This window comes from Papaver somniferum, unplaced genomic scaffold, assembly GCF_003573695.1.
Source record: "Papaver somniferum cultivar HN1 unplaced genomic scaffold, ASM357369v1 unplaced-scaffold_18, whole genome shotgun sequence".
Classification (NCBI taxonomy): Eukaryota; Viridiplantae; Streptophyta; class Magnoliopsida; order Ranunculales; family Papaveraceae; genus Papaver; species Papaver somniferum.
The window spans coordinates 7,577,411-7,594,455 of NW_020627707.1; the positions used below are offsets into that span (position 1 = coordinate 7,577,411).

At 37.4% G+C, this 17,045-nt stretch overlaps 1 protein-coding gene, 1 non-coding gene and 1 pseudogene across 3 annotated transcripts; 2 read left to right on the forward strand and 1 right to left on the reverse strand.

Moving 5' to 3' along the window:
* The first annotated feature begins 5,029 nt into the window (after positions 1-5,029).
* LOC113337932 lies at positions 5,030-11,138 on the forward strand. 2 transcript variants are annotated; one of them, XM_026583468.1, is made up of 6 exons: positions 5,030-5,175; positions 6,145-6,266; positions 7,299-8,009; positions 8,956-9,119; positions 9,383-10,474; positions 10,568-11,138. In XM_026583468.1, exons 3-5 carry the CDS (start codon positions 7,397-7,399, stop codon positions 10,460-10,462), a joined length of 1,857 nt encoding a protein of 618 aa, XP_026439253.1. In that variant the 5' UTR covers positions 5,030-5,175; positions 6,145-6,266; positions 7,299-7,396; the 3' UTR covers positions 10,463-10,474; positions 10,568-11,138. The 2 variants fall into 2 exon arrangements, with proteins under 2 accessions (XP_026439253.1, XP_026439252.1); XM_026583467.1 differs by having other exon boundaries at positions 5,169-5,250.
* A 311-nt stretch (positions 11,139-11,449) lies between these two features.
* LOC113337994 lies at positions 11,450-14,171 on the forward strand (annotated as a pseudogene).
* A 2,205-nt stretch (positions 14,172-16,376) lies between these two features.
* Positions 16,377-16,448, reverse strand: TRNAC-GCA. The gene has a single exon. It is a non-coding gene; the product is annotated as a tRNA-Cys (tRNA).
* Between the last annotated feature and the right edge of the window lie 597 nt (positions 16,449-17,045).

Here is a 17,045-nt window from a genome sequence, read left to right on the forward strand (position 1 = left end):
TGTCCAAGGTTACCAGCTAACGCATGGCAACTTTTGGCCTTAGTTTGGTCGCGCCTAAACAAAGCCAAAACCCTAACTTTTGGCGGCGCCTAAACCAGGCCATATAAAAGCCATACCGAGCATGCTTTTATGCCACTGGCTACCAAACTAAGGGTTGTAATAATCAACGGCTACCTTTCCTCTTAAGATGCAAAATCTCGACCGTCGAAGGTCACCGAGCCGGCAAATCTCCCAAGCTTGACTTGCCAGATGACAACAATATGCTACATGTTTTCCATAAAAACACTCGAGACATCAACGCATGTCACAAACTGGGGGATCCTCATTGGGTATTGGTTTGGCGGTTTACAGCGTGCGGCGTACACTACGCCCGTTATAAGAAAGTATCATAAGGATGAGGCGGTTAGTAAATACAGGGAGTAATGGTGAAACACTTTCTTTTATGGAACATCAATTCCAGGTGTTAACGGTTACCACCTCCTCCCATTTACTCACCCGTTTTCCATTTCTTAATGAGACTAGAGTACGTTTCACTTCGACTTGTATAAATAGGCATTACCTATTTCCACCGAACAACAAGTTCAGGATAGGAGCATACAACACTCAGAAAAAATTTTCTAGCTTTCCATTTGTTAGCTTCCCACTTTCTGATACAAGTCGTAGAAAACAACTACTCTTCCATAATCAACTATTCTGGTCTCAACACTTTCTTCGCTTCCCTCCCAAAAACCAACCCTTCTCCTTTACTTTGTGACCGAAGCAAGTCTGGAACGACCATTTCTTGGTTTAGCCGGATTTGTACAGATTGATCTCTCGAATCTAAAGTACTCCCTTGCAGTAGGATTTAAATTCGTTTCTCACCCATACACCCAAAATTACCAAAATCAGCAGAAATCGTTTTCACCCTCAAACACAAACCTAACAACCTTGCTGGTGAAAGGATTGAAGCACCTGTCGCCTTTGTGCATGTGGATGTATCCCAAAAATATACATTTGACAGATCTTGGTTCTAATTTGTGAGCATTAAAAAGGTCTCAGACATGGATAACATGCACAACCAAAAGTGTGTAGAAACTTGTAATCTGGTCTAAAGCGAAAAAGAATTTCTATAAGTGTGTAGAGACTCTCCTTTTTTGTCCGAATATTTGCATCATATTAAAGAAATCACTGATTCTTTGGATTCTATTGAAAACATGGGGGTACCAAAATACACCACAAACTTTTTCTTAGGCGACCGATATGGAGAAACTTAAATATACTTTTGAGAGTTCAACTTGATGAATCTCAATCAAGGAATAATATTTAGAATTATACCTTTTTCTCCCACAATCAGAAAGTTTACAAAGATAAGTCCGTGAACCTGATTTATGTGTGAGAGTACTTGGAGGATTCCAAATACCAATATCCAAGAATCAATCAATTCGTATCCGACAAACAAGGATGGATGTATTTACTTTGATTGATTAACGTACAACATGTGATATTTCAATTATAAATATAAACAATATAATGCAGAAAAGAAATAACAGAGACACCATAAATTTTGTTAACGAGGAAACCGCAAATGCAAAAAACCATGGGACCTAGTCCACATTGAACACTAAAGTGTCTTAAGTCGCTACAGATACTATCCTACTACCAATTAACTTCGGACTGGAATGTAGTTGAGATCGAATTAAACACTCAAAACAATTCAGATACGGTCGCTATCCTTACGCCTCTTGAATACCAGCAAGACTCCACGCAATTGATTCTCTTAGCTGACGTCCTTTACAACCTAAGAGTTCTAAACTCAATTTAAGACTGTAAACCAATCTGCCTCCCACAGATAAGCCTATATGATGATTTTATTTTTGATCGTAGATCAAGGTGAGGATGGAAATCGATAGCAATAGACAAAGTCTAGATAGCCTCAAAATTCAGCGGCCTAGATTATTATTCACCTCACAAGTATTAAACTTGTGGAATCAACAAAGTCTGAGATGAAGATAACTTTGTGATTTCTATCTATCTTTATTGATGGAGCAAGCTCAACAATCAAATAAGATCATGATACTCGAACTATCAAGATAAAAGATAGATGGACCTGGCTTCACGAATCCCTGTGAAGTCTTTTTAGTCTCTAAACCCTAAAAGGGTTTTAGGAAGAGGACGACTCTATTTTATAACTAGGACACGCAAAGATAGTGTGGGGATTCAAATATCCCAGTTGCTTGAGGTTCCTCTTTTATAGACTTTCAAATCATATGTTGGTATAGGTTTAAGCTAAGATAGCTTTGGAACCAAGCAAACAATATCCACCGTTAGATGAATCTTTGAAATGTGATTGACATATCAAGACATACACTCCAGTTAGGATAAACCGTTAGCCGAAACTAGCCGGGTGTACAAAGATATATAAGCTTAATCATTTTCATAAACACTTAAGACTGTAAGTTTTAATCACAACTAATGTGATCAATCATATCTATATAGTGTTCTTAGAGATTTACTCGAATGCTAATTATCTCACAAAAATAATTTTCTGTGCATCTGAAAATATTAGACAGTGCAAATACGTGTACTAGGTACGTGTACTCAACCTTGTTTGTGACAATATTTGTCATGGTATATGTACCGAGTATGTGTAACCTTAAGATAAATATAAGTTCCGGAACATACATAAATTTTCAGGTTTGCTTATCGGTTATGGATATTGGATACCACACCGATTTCAAAACCAACTGTTCTTTTACGGTATGCATACTAGGTTTGCGTACCATTCCAGGTTCACAAGTTTACAGACTTTTTTTGTATGGATACAGGGTATGCGTACCACTAAGTCGCTTCCGAACTATAAATACACCGGTACGTGTACTGGGTACATGTATTACGGATCCGGACCTATAACAGTTTTCGCAGTTTGTGAAATTTTTATGCATATTGTCATGTGGCCATATTTTCAGTAGTTCTATATTTCTCTCTAGATCATTTCGAAACATTCCCAAATAACATCAATGACACATATCATTGCTCCAGGCTATTTTCGAATGATAATCTTGAATCATAATTTAGATTACGAACAATAAATTTTTCTTAACCGAAATTCATCAAGTATGAAAAATATTCATTAAGCTTAGTGATATATATATTTCGAGAACTAATTACCAAGATAAACTCGATTCGAAATTCTTGATACGCTTATGATAGTCTAGTTAGTTATGCGACAACGTCTCATCGATAGAAAGATGAATATAACTTGAGAAATGGGTGGTTCAGTCTTCACTTACCTTTTGTTGAAGAAGTTGTCCAAAAGTTTCAGTTGATCTTCGACTTCAAACGGTAGAACGCAGTTTTGTCCGATTCTCAACTATATTAATTATCCTAATCCGAGACTTAACTAATTGTATACTAGAAATCAAGATATGGTTTTGACAACTAAATTTGACAACAAGCTTGAGATAGAAACACTTGTGAGTTCGATCGAGCAATGCTCTAACAACTATCAATGAACATGTCCCTGAATCTGACTTAATAATTTATACTTTGAATAGGTTTGGTCGAGAATATGATAACTTTGTTATCTCCACTCAGAATAGGGAATGTACCTTTTACCTTTAGTGCTCTTAGATCTAGACTCATCAGACATGGACAATGGTGAACTGCTCAAAATACTGATGTTTCTTGGAATCTTGATTTCGTTATGAACTCTGTATTCTTCATTAATAACACTTTTCACCCACCATCTTCTAAAGATATTTCTCATGTTCAACAAAGATACTTCTGTTAATACATCTTATAAACCTACCAAGGATAATTCTGTGCCTCTCAAAATCACTGATTTTAACAACATTCTTGTCAAATCTGTAAGAAGAATGATCACACTGCCGACAAATTCTTCTACTGATATACCACTTCAAAAGAGAATTACCCCCCAATCAGATATGTGTATTCAAGTTCATAATTCACCTATTTCTGAAGAGTCTTCTTACATATGACCAACGATTTCTTTGTTCTTCAAAGTACATTTCCTTATACTAGTAACGACGATGTCTGAGTAGGTAGTGGTGCTTATTTACCTATTTCTATGGTAGGAAATTCAACCCTACAAACTGATACTAGTTTATTTTTCTTACTAAATGTCATGCACGTTCCTTCTCTGCATAAAAATCTCATTTTGTAGAAAAATTTACTAAGGAGCAACTCTTGTTCGCTTGAGTTTATACCGTGGGTTACCGTATTCATGATTTGGACACAAAATAAATTCCACCTGAAGGTAAAATGGACAACAACTTGTATTTCATCACCACATTTGCTAATTTAGATGTCCAAGCTCATGTCTCTCTTCAGGCCACTCCCACCACTTGGCACTGCAGACTTGGTTATACTTCAACAAAATACTTCAGAAGCCATGTTCCATCTCTCAGATACCAGCTTACAAATGCTGCATCTGATCATCTGTGTGAACCTTGTCAACTTGATAAAATCAAAAGGCTTCCTTTTCAGCCTTCAACAAGATCACCTCTTGAGTTTATTCATTATTATATCTGGGGACCAGCTCCAACTATTTCTTCTTTGGGTCACAAATTTTACATCTTGTTTGTAGATGATTTTACCAATTTCATTGGATCTGCCCAATGACAACAAAAAATGAGATCATCTAATTTTCTTTCAGCATTTCAAGACCCTAAATGAGAAACTTCTTTCTTATCCCATGAAGGTTTTTCAAGTAGATGGAGAGTATGAGTCAGTAAAAAAGAAACTCAAAGATGTCTTGGATCAATCTAGCATTATTGTCTGCGTATCTTTTTAATGGTATTGTTTAGAGGAAACACATACACACTACTGAAATAGGAAACACCATGTATTTTCAAGCTTGCATGCCCAAATATTTCTGGTATGACTCTTTTCAAGTTGCAACATTTTTCGGTCCATAGAACCCCACCCAAATTGCTTGGATAAAAAGACTTCATACGAGGTACTATTTGAAAAATAAAACAACCTGATTTTTCAATTCTCAATTTTTTTTGGATATACTTGTTATCCATTTCTTGGTCCATACAGAAATGGCAAGTTGAGTCGGCACCATCCCCCTCTGGCTTCCGCAACCTGATGTGGACCCCAAATTCACGAGGACCGGATACGAAAACATAATTTCTGAGGGCGCTACGATAATAAATTATTCAATAGATCGAGGTACAAGTAATACAGAATTCCCCTCCTCCTTTTTTTCTTATTTTATTTTGGAAATTCTCAGTTCGCTCCAGTCAGGTATGATCTCAAAATTTCGGTTTGATTCGAGTTTAATTGTTTCCATTCTTTTTCTTTCTATGAATTTTGATTTCTTCGTAATTAATCTTCTTTTGCAATCAAATTTGATTAATTCAGGAAAACATTCTGAAAAATATAAACACTTAGACACCGTAATAGAAGGAGGTAAAATCCTGATTCAGGAGAAGTTTAGGGTTTAGCTTATTAGCTAGCTTGGATTCCAACCTCAACTAGTTTCTATGTAATCGAGAGGTTTTGGTGTGGGATTTCGTTATGATTTTGTGATTTTGAGTCGGCAGAAGTTGAATGTGTGATTCATTTTCAAAGAAAGAGTGAAGAACTGTAGCTGTTCTAGTACCAGAAGCCTCAGCTTTCATTAATTCTTCATTTAAATGACATGGAGTGTGATGTATAGAGAAAGGCCTAGTGATTATGGGGAACCTGCCTTGATCTGGAGTTGGAAGAATTTAGGGTATATATGATAAGTAGATATTTGATTTGTGTAAAATTGAATAATCTTTGGAGTAATCCGAATCTGTTGATTAAGAAAAAACGTCTTTCTATAACTGTTTGTTCATCTCTAATAATTTCTTATGCTTGGGATAATCCCAGCAGGATATGTTTGTATGATTATTAGATTAGATTTGGTTCGGTTTTATTTAAACACAATACTTGTGGAATCATTCCAACCATACAACTAGTAGAATTTCCAGAATTGATTTCTGTCTCTTTGTTTTCTCATTATCTGTTTTTTTTCCCGTTCCCGAGATTTATTTATACAAGCACTAAATATCTAATTCTCCTAAACAATCTAGTATCGTTAAGAATTTCTGTAGTGTATAATGTGTGTGTTCAGTGAATCTCATACAATTTGTGTTTCAATTGATTGTGTAGTTTAAGGCCAACTTGTTTTCATCATCATCCTCAAACATCTGTTTCTGGGTGAAAAGAATATCAGGATATTCTGTATTGAATTATAAAGGACGCTACAAACCACAGAGCAGATTAAAATGCAGGTCAGTTATTTTCCCATTTTGGTTGGTTTTTCATTCCATGTGTGTATTTAGTTTCTGTGTAGTAGTATTTAATTTGTGTAAATTTTGATGGAATGTGTGATGTTGATTCAGGATTTTGGGCTAATGATAGTACATGATCATAGTGTCGACAGTGATTTCCTCTAAATTAGCTGAGCATAGAGTGATATTTGATACCTATGTATATTCATCTTAATCTCTTGTGGAACAAGGTCACTTTGATTACTGTAGGTCTTTTCTTGCACTAACTTCACTAAACAATACTGGCACGTCATACTAGATTGTACGATGTTTCACACTTTCTCAACCGGATTAGGCCACCAGCAATCCGTACATATTAACCTATTTGGAGTTGTACTCCGCCTTATGAGCTCGTAAGGCTATTTGTTTGAGATCCATCCAACTCTTGCAATTCAAGTTATCAGTAGCTTTGCAAGCTAGTAACGTGAAGTACAGTGCCAAGGTATCCTAGGCATTGTTGGTGACCGTTTCTGTTTGAGAAATTCTGGTATATATAAAGAATCTAGTATTGTTAGGATTTGTGTTGTTTGTAGTGTATGTATGAATGTTTGTCAATTTTGAATATGATATGTGTGTAAATCCCTCTAAATTAGCTGAGGATATAGTGAAATTTTATACCCTAGTTTCATAATGGATCAGCATCAACATCTTAAATGGAAACTAGTTCATCTGAGCACTTGGAATGAAACTTTATCAATTGCATATTCAGATATTCGTTCGCAATTGGTTTCTGGTCCTGAGTAATGGTATAGCTTTTCTGTTCTACAAGATTAAATTATCCTTTGGTATATTATACGTTTTTACACAAAAATGGGTCTCACATCCTCCATTACTCCAAACTGCATAGATCATTTTGTACTAGTTTTAATTGTATGTCTTGTTGAAGTGGATCGAAGTAGGCTATAAGAAGAGGCACTGACTAGTTTTGGTTGTGAGTTGTTTCTCAGCTTATTTTGTTTTCCAATAATGGTTGTTTTTTCGTCTTAATTGCAGATCTGATTAGGGTTTGAAGTTGCACTGTCTATTTTGGTTCCTAATAGAATTTTTCTTGGAACATATAGCAAGATGGGATTTTGATTTTTTACACCCTAATGATGTCTCCTCACAAGAGGAGACTCTACCCTCTTCTCGTTCTCTCTCTTTTTGTTCTTTTCCTCTTCTCTTATTACCATTCATCTCTTCCTCACACTGCGATAAGCAACATTCCATCTTCGTCTAATCTCCCTCAAAGCCGTAGTAACATTGTTCAGAAGTTCACTCTTACGATAAAACTCCTTGCTTTTGATAGATTTGATTCCATAGCTAGGTGTTTACGTTCTCTAGCAAATGCTGATTATGTCAACGACCGTGTAAATCTTCATGTATACATCGATCATTTTAAGGAAACAAATCAGTCTTCAATTTTGGATGAAAAGCTTGAAGAATCACATCGGATTTTGGATTTTGTAGATAAATTTGTGTGGAAATTTGGAGAGAAATTTGTGCATTTTAGGACTGGAAATGTTGGTTTGCAAGCTCAGTGGTTGGAATCTTGGTGGCCTAGCTCAGATGATGAGTTTGCTTTTGTGGTGGAAGATGATTTAGAGGTTTCGCCTCTGTATTACAAATTTCTGAAGGGTTTAGTTGTGAATTACTATTATAACTCTTCGAATTATAGTCCTTCAATCTATGGAGCATCGTTGCAGCGGCCGAGGTTTGTCCCAGGTAACATTCATTTTCCTCTGTAGTTGGAATCGCATAAAATAATGCTCTCCTGAATTTCTGTGGAATTTAGCTTTAGTTAATATGGAGAATTAGTTATTTTTAGTATGTATAGTTTGTTAAGCAGTGACTGATATTTAATTAGGGATAGGATCAATGATATTAAACAGTGAAGGTTAATTAGGGATAGGATCAATGATATTCAAACAGTGAAGGTAGAACCAACAGGAGTGATAGATTTTGTCGATCTGCTTCAGTTTAATCTTTAAATGTGTGGAACATATGATGTACTTTTGATTTTGTCTGATTATGGTAAAAACCAATCTGGTATCTGATTAAGATTATACCTTACTCAACCATTGTTTCTTTGTTTTTGATGTGTGTGACTATCTTCTAGCAAATGTAATCTGTCTGAAGGCGTAATTGAATTTTGCATTCTGTATCATCAATGTAATGAGTTTCTTCTTCTCAGTGAGGACTTCCATAATGTACAAGTACTTTCAGAGTGCCCAACTATGGAAGGATCTATAGTTGGTCTAGAGCTGATTAGAGAGCTCTAAGGTACGGTTTGGACGCACATGGTTTTCGCGTGTTCAAATATTAGATTTAGATTAGAAAAATATATCAGGTATTTGGACTGCCAATTGTCTGAGTTATTTAAATGCAAGAGAATAAAGGAAAAATTAGAACTAGATTCGTTCCTAATGCTTCCATTTTAAAACGTGTAATGCTAGACTGCACACACAGTTAGTTATCTTGTAATATATGATATGTTAAATTGTTAGATTATTGTAAGGTTGGTCTAGCATGACATGTTGTTGGCATGAGAATCCAAAACGTTATTTAATCAATTCTTGATTGTTCTTGTCTTTTCCTTGATGAGTTGGCAGATGGTAATTCCGAAAATTATTTTCACTGTTTCCTCATTCCCAGTTGATGGCAATAACAGGTAAGCATGGGAACAAAATTCAGTTGGACACTGGAACTAGGCTTTTCTTATACCAGCTGGTTGGCACATGGGGGCAACTTCTATTTCCAAGACCCTGGAAAGAGTTCCGCCTGTGGTACAACATACACAAGGCCAAGGGCATCAAACCAGTTCTTCAAGGAATGGTACTTTGATTGCATATTTCATACTAGAATTTTTCATTGTTTCTATTTTACTTGGCATTCATCTTGCGTATATGTTGGTCACCAAATTGGTTATGGCCTAAAATTGTTACATGGTCTCTTTACTTCAATGAAAGGACATATTATTATCATTTATCTGAAACCTTAACAAATGGAGCAGCTCCTTGAGATTTTATGTTACTCTACTTGTTGTGTCGATTTGGATCATGATCATTTTCTGTTCCCCTGTTTTTTCTTTTACGCAGGTGACCACAGGATGGTACAAAAGGATGGGTGAAAGAATATGGACACCTTGGTTCATCAAATTCATTCATTCGCGTGGCTACTTCAATATCTACACCAATTTTCAAGGTGAACGAGCTCTTAGTGTCTCTCACAGGGACGCTGGTGTAAATTATGGCAAAACTGCTGGACCAGATTCAAATTTACTTGATGAAGATTCTCTTGACTTCAACTATTTGGAAATGCAACATCTGACTAGTCTAAAGTGGTATGATTTCTGTTTCAGAGAAGTCCTTCCTGGAAAAGTGGTGAGAACTTCTGATGAACTCAGTTCTTTGCTTTACTCTGCTCGTAAGAAGTATAAGACTATCATACTTATCAGCCTACATAGAACATCTCAGGCAGTTACAATGAACATGCTGTGTCACTTTGAGAAACTGAATATACAAAACTACATCTTCCTGGGCCCTAACTCTGATTTGTTGAACGATCTTGCAAGGAGGGGATATCCCGTGATTAGTACAGAATTTGTGAACAATATTAAGGGTTTTAGGTCTAAGAAGTTTGAAGGATCTGATATGCTCAAAGAGATACTGGCTAAGGCATATATAATCAAATTGTGTCTACACTTGGAGTTGAATTCATGGGTAATAGACGGAAATATGCTCCCGATTAGCAATGCTATGTTTTCTGACTTGCATGATACTGCCTATTTTTTTTTTGCTACAAAAGATTCTGACGTTTTTCTTGTAAAGAGCTCTTCAGTCTCAGCAAAGATATGGGATGATAGTTTCATTGATAAGGTGGTTGTAAAGGCGATTTCCTTGAAAAATAGAAGTTCTAAAGATCATGGGTATTTAGGGAATGCTATCACGAGATCACTTGAAGAAATTGATGGGAAAATTAAAACGGTTGGTGAGTTGAGTTTCGCTGAAAAGGTTGATGTGAAGAATGCAAATCAAACTCGTGTAAGCGAAGGAACAAAGTATGTATTTTGGTCTGACGATATGGGTTTAGATTTTATTAGAAGTAGACTGGATAATCTGGGTATGTGGGAATTGGAAGACAACTCATGTAAGGCAGTTGTTTGCCACCAGTCATAAGTTCCGACTCTGGTAAGCTATTTTCATTAGCATCTTAGTATCACTTGGTTCAATATGTTGGAATTTACCCTGACGAGTTAAAAGAACGGAATTTTCTTGAAATAGGTCAAAAACTTGTCATTAAGCAGATATTGAAAAGTTAGAATGGAGGTTCAGCTTGTAAAATTTAACTGTTATGGCACACACCGTTGGCAACTGCACTGCAACTGCACTCCCGAAATATAAAAGAGAAGTCGTACAACAAGAAAGTGGAGGATATGCTGTAGCGTCTACCAAGTGTGCTACAGAACGCGCACCATCACTATCCAGCTCCAGTTCGTTTGCGCAAGTCATGATCCCAAAGCTGCCAAAGCTTTATGTCTCCTTGGAGGACTCCACCAGGCATGGAATCTCATAATACTTCCCCCCTGCTTTTGTGAATGATGATTCAGAAAGTGTATAAACCGGTCTTAACACATGTTTTGCTGTATCAGTAAAAACTTAGATGCCTTTTTGTTTAGCAGAACTTGTTCCTGAAACCATTAACCATGTACTTGTTTAGAACTGTTCCACTAGTTGGTGGGTTTATTGACAGCTCTAGTTCTGGTCCTTACCAGTCATTGTTTTAATGAGGACCCTCAGTTAATGTAAAGACTGACTTTTTTTCAACAGTTATTGAACCGTGAACCTTAACTCACATATTGTTGTCCCGCGGCCAGGCTCAGAGTGGTAAAGTGTATGTGAATGGTGCATCCTGACCACAATTTCTAAAGTTAGTCGTGAACCATACTTAAAAGATCAATGTTAGGATCTTCAAAAAGGTACATTTATTTGGTATGGCTCCACAATGAAAGAACTTGGAAAGTGTTTTCAGACTTATCAGTCAACACACGGCAGGGTAGGTTCCAGATTCCTCTTTGTCATAGTCATTGTTTTGCACTTATAAATCTGGAAGCCTCCTTCTGATGCATATTCCAACTTGAAAACATTTCAAGATTCAAAGTACCAATGAGTTCTCTCAGTATCTTTGTCTTTCTTCTCTTCTCAGCTGCTTTTAGCACAGAAGAAGTAACAGCTCAACAAAGAAACTCTACCATAAGTTTAAACTCTACCCTCTGCCCTAACACCAACACCTCATGGTTATCAAGTTCCGGCAGATTCGCTTTTGGTTTCTACCCGGAAGGCGATGGGTTTGCCGTTGGGATCTGGTTGACGACAACTCCTGAAAAGAGGGTGGTTTGGACAGCAAACCGTGATAATCCAAAAGTTTCAAGCAATGTCAGATTAATCTTTACTAGTGGTGGACTCATCTTGAGGTCTGCCCAAGGCGAAAACATAACCATCTCTCGCCATAACGAACTAGCTTCATCAGCCTTGATGCAGGATACGGGGAATTTCGTTATCTATCATTCCGACTTAAAGGTCATTTGGCAGAGTTTTGAATCCCCAACTAACACACTTCTACCAGGCCAACGCCTCTTGCCTGGAATGGAGATGTATTCTAGCGCATCAGAAGCTGATCATTCGAAGGGTAGGTTTCTGCTTATAATGCAGACAGATAATTATCTAGTTCAATACCCAGCATTAGCGCCTTATCCAATAACATATGGTTACTGGGATTCCGGACCAGGGAGCGCAGGAACTAATGCGACCCTGAATCTAGACAACGACGGGAAATTGTACTTGCGCAATACCACTGGTATTGCGAAGATTCTAAGTGAAAGCAAAGGAAATGAGACGATGTACCGTCTGACGGTAGATGTTGATGGTTTCTTCAGGCTGTACTCACATCCATTTACCAGAAATGAAAACTGTACAATCGTATGGGCGCCAGATAAATACGATAACTGTGGACCGAAGGGCTTATGCGGCTCAACGGCTACTGCACTCTCATGGATCAGAAAGCTTCTTGTCTTTGTCTTCCTGGTTTCCATTTTGTAGACCCGGATCAACCAACTCTAGGGTGCGAGAGATAGGTTACCATCCAAAGTTGCAGAAGCAGGAAAGAAGAATTTGTGTACAATATGTCCACATTGGAGAATACAGATTGGACAGAAATGAAAGTCAATACTTATTCTGTTGCAACATCGGCAAACAAAGATGAATGCATGGAGGCTTGCCGAGTGGATTGCAACTGAGAAGCTGCAATATTTGACAATCCTCAATGCATGAAACAAAAACTACCTTTGAGATTCGGAAGAACAGCTCTTGACGCCTCCGCAAAGACAACTTTCATCAAGGGGGCAAACAACGAGGTTACCGTCGTAGCAACAAAAGTCCCAAGCAAGGACAGAAAAAAAGACGTTGTTATCCGCATACTAATAGCAATGGTTTGTCTGGTTACTTTCGCACTCGCCACCTTAGGAATTTTCAGTTTCCTTCTTTACAAACGTGAAGCTTCGACGTACAACACGATCCCAGAGCAACCGAGTAGTATTGGATTGGGCATGGAGGTGCCTTTAAGATCATTTACTTACGAGGAACTCGAAAAGGCAACAGATAATTTCAAGGAAGTATTAGGAAGGGGATCTTTTGGAACTGTCTCTAAAGGTAAACTCTCAAATGCAAGTCAGACAATCATTGCCGTCAAGAAACTAGAGCCGAGGATGGTAAATGAAGGAGAAAAGGAATTTCTTGCTGAAATGAGGGCAATCAGCAGAACCCATCACAGAAACTTGGTTCAACTTCTGGGGTACTGTCATGAGGGAACTAACAGGCTTCTGGTATACGAGTACATGGTCAATGGCTCCCTTGCAGAGTTTTTATTTAAATGTGAAGAACGTCCAACTTGGAATGTCAGAGTGGAAATTGCTCTGAGTGTTGCCAGAGGTATTCTCTATTTGCATGAAGAATGTGAAAACCAAATTATTCACTGTGATATAAAGCCTCAGAACATACTCATGGATCAGAATAACTCCCCTAAGATTGCGGACTTCGGTCTGGCTAAACTACTAAAGCAAGACCAGACGAAGACATTCACTGCAATGAGAGGAACTAGAGGGTACATTGCACCCGAGTGGTACCGGAACTTTCCTATCACAGTTAAGGCAGACGTTTACAGTTTTGGGATTGTGTTGATGGAGATCATTTGCTGTCGAAGAGCCTTGAACATGGAGCTTGCAGAAGATGAAATTGTTCTCGTGGATTGGGTTTTTCAGTGTTTATATGGTGGGAAACTTGATAAATTGGTGACTGATGAAGATGAAATGGACATGAGAAAGTTTGAGGGGATGGTGATTGTGGCTTTATGGTGTATCCAAGATGAGCCATCTCTACGTCCTTCCATGAAGAATGTTGTCTTAATGCTGGAAGGGACTATAGATATTCCAAATCCTCCTAATCCAGATTCTTCTGCGAGTCCCGTTTAAGGTAGTCCTTGTTGGAAAATCAGGGTAAAAGAGGATGAAAATCAGAGGACGAAAAGAATGTTGTATCACTGGAGCTTCAAGGCCTTGCGATTCTTTTCAGCAATTATTTCGACCCTCCCCAATAAATTGGCGAGTACAATCGGTCAGCGAAATATTGCTGTCAGGATACAATGAAGCCCTAACAACGTTGTTGGATTCAAAGGTTGTACTCCCTTGACCCAACCAAGAACACACTGTATTTGTTTCTGAAGATGCTTAGAGAGAAAGAGTTTTTTTTGATGATTGTAATGGGAAGAATCCTTCGCTATTTATAGAGGGTTTCATGCCTTTTGGAGATGACGTTTCATCTTCAAAAGACGCTATCAAAGGTCGTCATCCATTAATGGGAAGAGACGCGACTGTAGAAAATTTTGGAAACCGAATTAGGTTTTGAATTTCAAAACCAGAAAAAAATTTCTACGAGACGCCCCCCCGGACCCCCCCCCCCCTTCGTAGCGGAAAACAATATTGAAAATATCTAACATTCTCCCCCTATTTTCAAAATTGAAAAAAATCATAAAACAAAGTAAAAAAAAAACTTTAAAATCAGAGTGGCTGCATCACCAAAGTGACTGCCTACGTACCCGAGTGGGATCAAGCCAACGTAGTTCACGCTCAGTTGGGAAATAAGCATCTTCGTCGAAATCAATACATAAATGATAGGTATCTTTTGGATTTGAACCTTCACTTAGTGTAAGAAATTCAAAGCCTTATCGGGGTTCAGTGGTGAAACCAGTCTTGAACCAAGTACCCCATATGATAAAACCGGAATCTCCACACATACTGATTTCTTAGAGTAGTGTGTTCTGTAGCCCGCGCATTTATGGCCCTGCGCTTATCCTGAATTCATGAGTCACTTAGAGAGCGGTCTTTTTCTCTTAGGAAACGTTCTGATTTTCATACTCATATAGGTAAGTCTCTAAGGTGTTTCTGCGATACACTTGTAAATAATTGTAGACTCATTAAGGATTTGCATCCATCCTTTGTTTCTTGCAGAACCATGGCACTAATTTGAAATGGGAAGTTTATTATTAGTGCACCATGACCACTTCCATAACTTGTTGGTACCACATTGAACCTTGTTTATCTTTTTCAAAACATAGGTTGGGTTTCTGCTATAGGTGATCAACTTTCCTTCACAGACCTTAGTCCCATTTTCTTACATTTTATTGAAAACATCGCATTTGGTAGACTCTTTGTGAATGGGTCTGCCAAGTTCTTCTTTGATTCAATAAAGCTAACCGAAACTACTTCTCTCTTGAGTAGTTGTCTCACAATCTGATGTCTAAGACTTGCATGTCTTGACTTCCCATTATATGTCTTGTTAGAGACATTGTAAATCGTAACCTGATTATCACAATTAATCAAGACTGCTGGAGTTGGCTTCTTCCAAAATGGGATCTCCTCAAGTAAGTTTATAAGCCATTCTGCCTCCTTACATGCATCCGTAAGTGCTATCAATTCTGACAACATTGTTGAATCATAAATACAGGTTTGCTTCTTGGAACTCCAAGACGCAGCAGCACCTCCTAATGTAAATATCCATCCACTAGTCGACTTGGATTTGGATTCTACATTATTCCAATTAGCATCACTGTAAATATCCATCCCCTAGACCCCCACGATCTGACCTGTCAGGTCGAACACAGCCGGGAGGGGCTACGCCCCCGCGGACCCCTTCTTCGTAACGGCAAACAATATTGAAAATATCTAACAGTCCTTATCCAGAGTTTCCTATTTCGATTTTTCTATGCTGTAAATTATGTGTTAAGTTGATAATAGTGAAAATATTGTAAATGTGTGATAATGTTGCGCTTCAAGAGGTCCCAGGTTCGAATCACACATAACGGATAGGGTCCGCAGACTCACTCAAATTATTATTGACATGCATTGACTAGTTTTTGGCGATATTGTTGACCCCACTCAAACTTCACTTTGCCTAGTTTAGCCGAGTATTTTTTTACTTCCTCAGGGCAGCTCTTGTGGATGCCCACATTGTATGGGCCTCACTTGCGATTGCAATCACATTATAGGGACAAATTTCTTCTCCCACTTATTGTTTACTGCTTTGGTGTAATATTTTAAGCTGACCTTTTCATAACATTTACCAAGTTTTATTTTCCTTGTCCTAAACGAGTTCCCTTAAAGCGTAAATGTTGTGGGGGCATTTGCCATCCCTAAAATTTCGACCGCCTTCGGCCGCGGCTGTGTTAATACTTTTGAGTCTTTGACCGCACTGACATGAATTCCTAGGTCCGCCACTGCATGGACGGTAGAGTTAGTTTGCCTTCTTTACGACGACATTAGCCACAGTTTCCGTTTCGGCTCCCTCGGTCTTGTTCCTCATGAGACTCGCTAATAGGCTAGCACGACAACTTTTTCAACTTATGTAGTAGTACTCTGTTTGGAACTTAGCTTGTTAGGTTTCCAATTAGTTTGTAATAATTTAAATTGTTTATAAAAAAAAAGAAAAAAAAAGGTGAAATATTGCCTCAAAAAAGTGAGGAATATCAAAAAAAGAAAAAAAGAGGGCCCAACCGAGTTCAAACCGGTGACCTTTTGATCTGCAGTCAAATGCTCTACCATTGAGCTATGGACCCGTTGTTTGTCAAATAACCCATATTAAATTAGTTGACTGAATACTCTCTCAATGTATTTAGTCTAAAGACTTTTATCCGAATCAAAATCAAGATTAGAATCAGATTGTCCTTGCTAAAAGGTATAAGGATATACAAGTTTAGTGCCTTGTCTTTCCATAACCAATTTAATTTAAGAAATTCTATCCAAATATAGATTAAATTGATATTCAAGTAATATTTACTGAGATGATACTGATATTCATTGACCCATATGTCAAACACTACGATCCTTCCGTTTTTTGAAGAAAGATATTATCGTTTATTTAATTTATCCAGAATTAGAGAGAGTATTAATTATTATTTATTTTGAAAATCAGAATTCATTAAAAAATTTAGATAAATAGAAATTAAAAAAGGCGACATTTATTCGTTTAATTTTATTCTAGTAATGAAATAACATTTTATTTCAGTTTCTGGTCGAAATAGTGATTATATGAATACTTGAAAGATAATTGATATAAAACTTCGTGAGGCAAGAAAATTAAAAACTATATATATTTAATAATTAGAGTTACAAACGATGAAATGTGAAGTATTCAATTTCATAGGCAAGAAGAA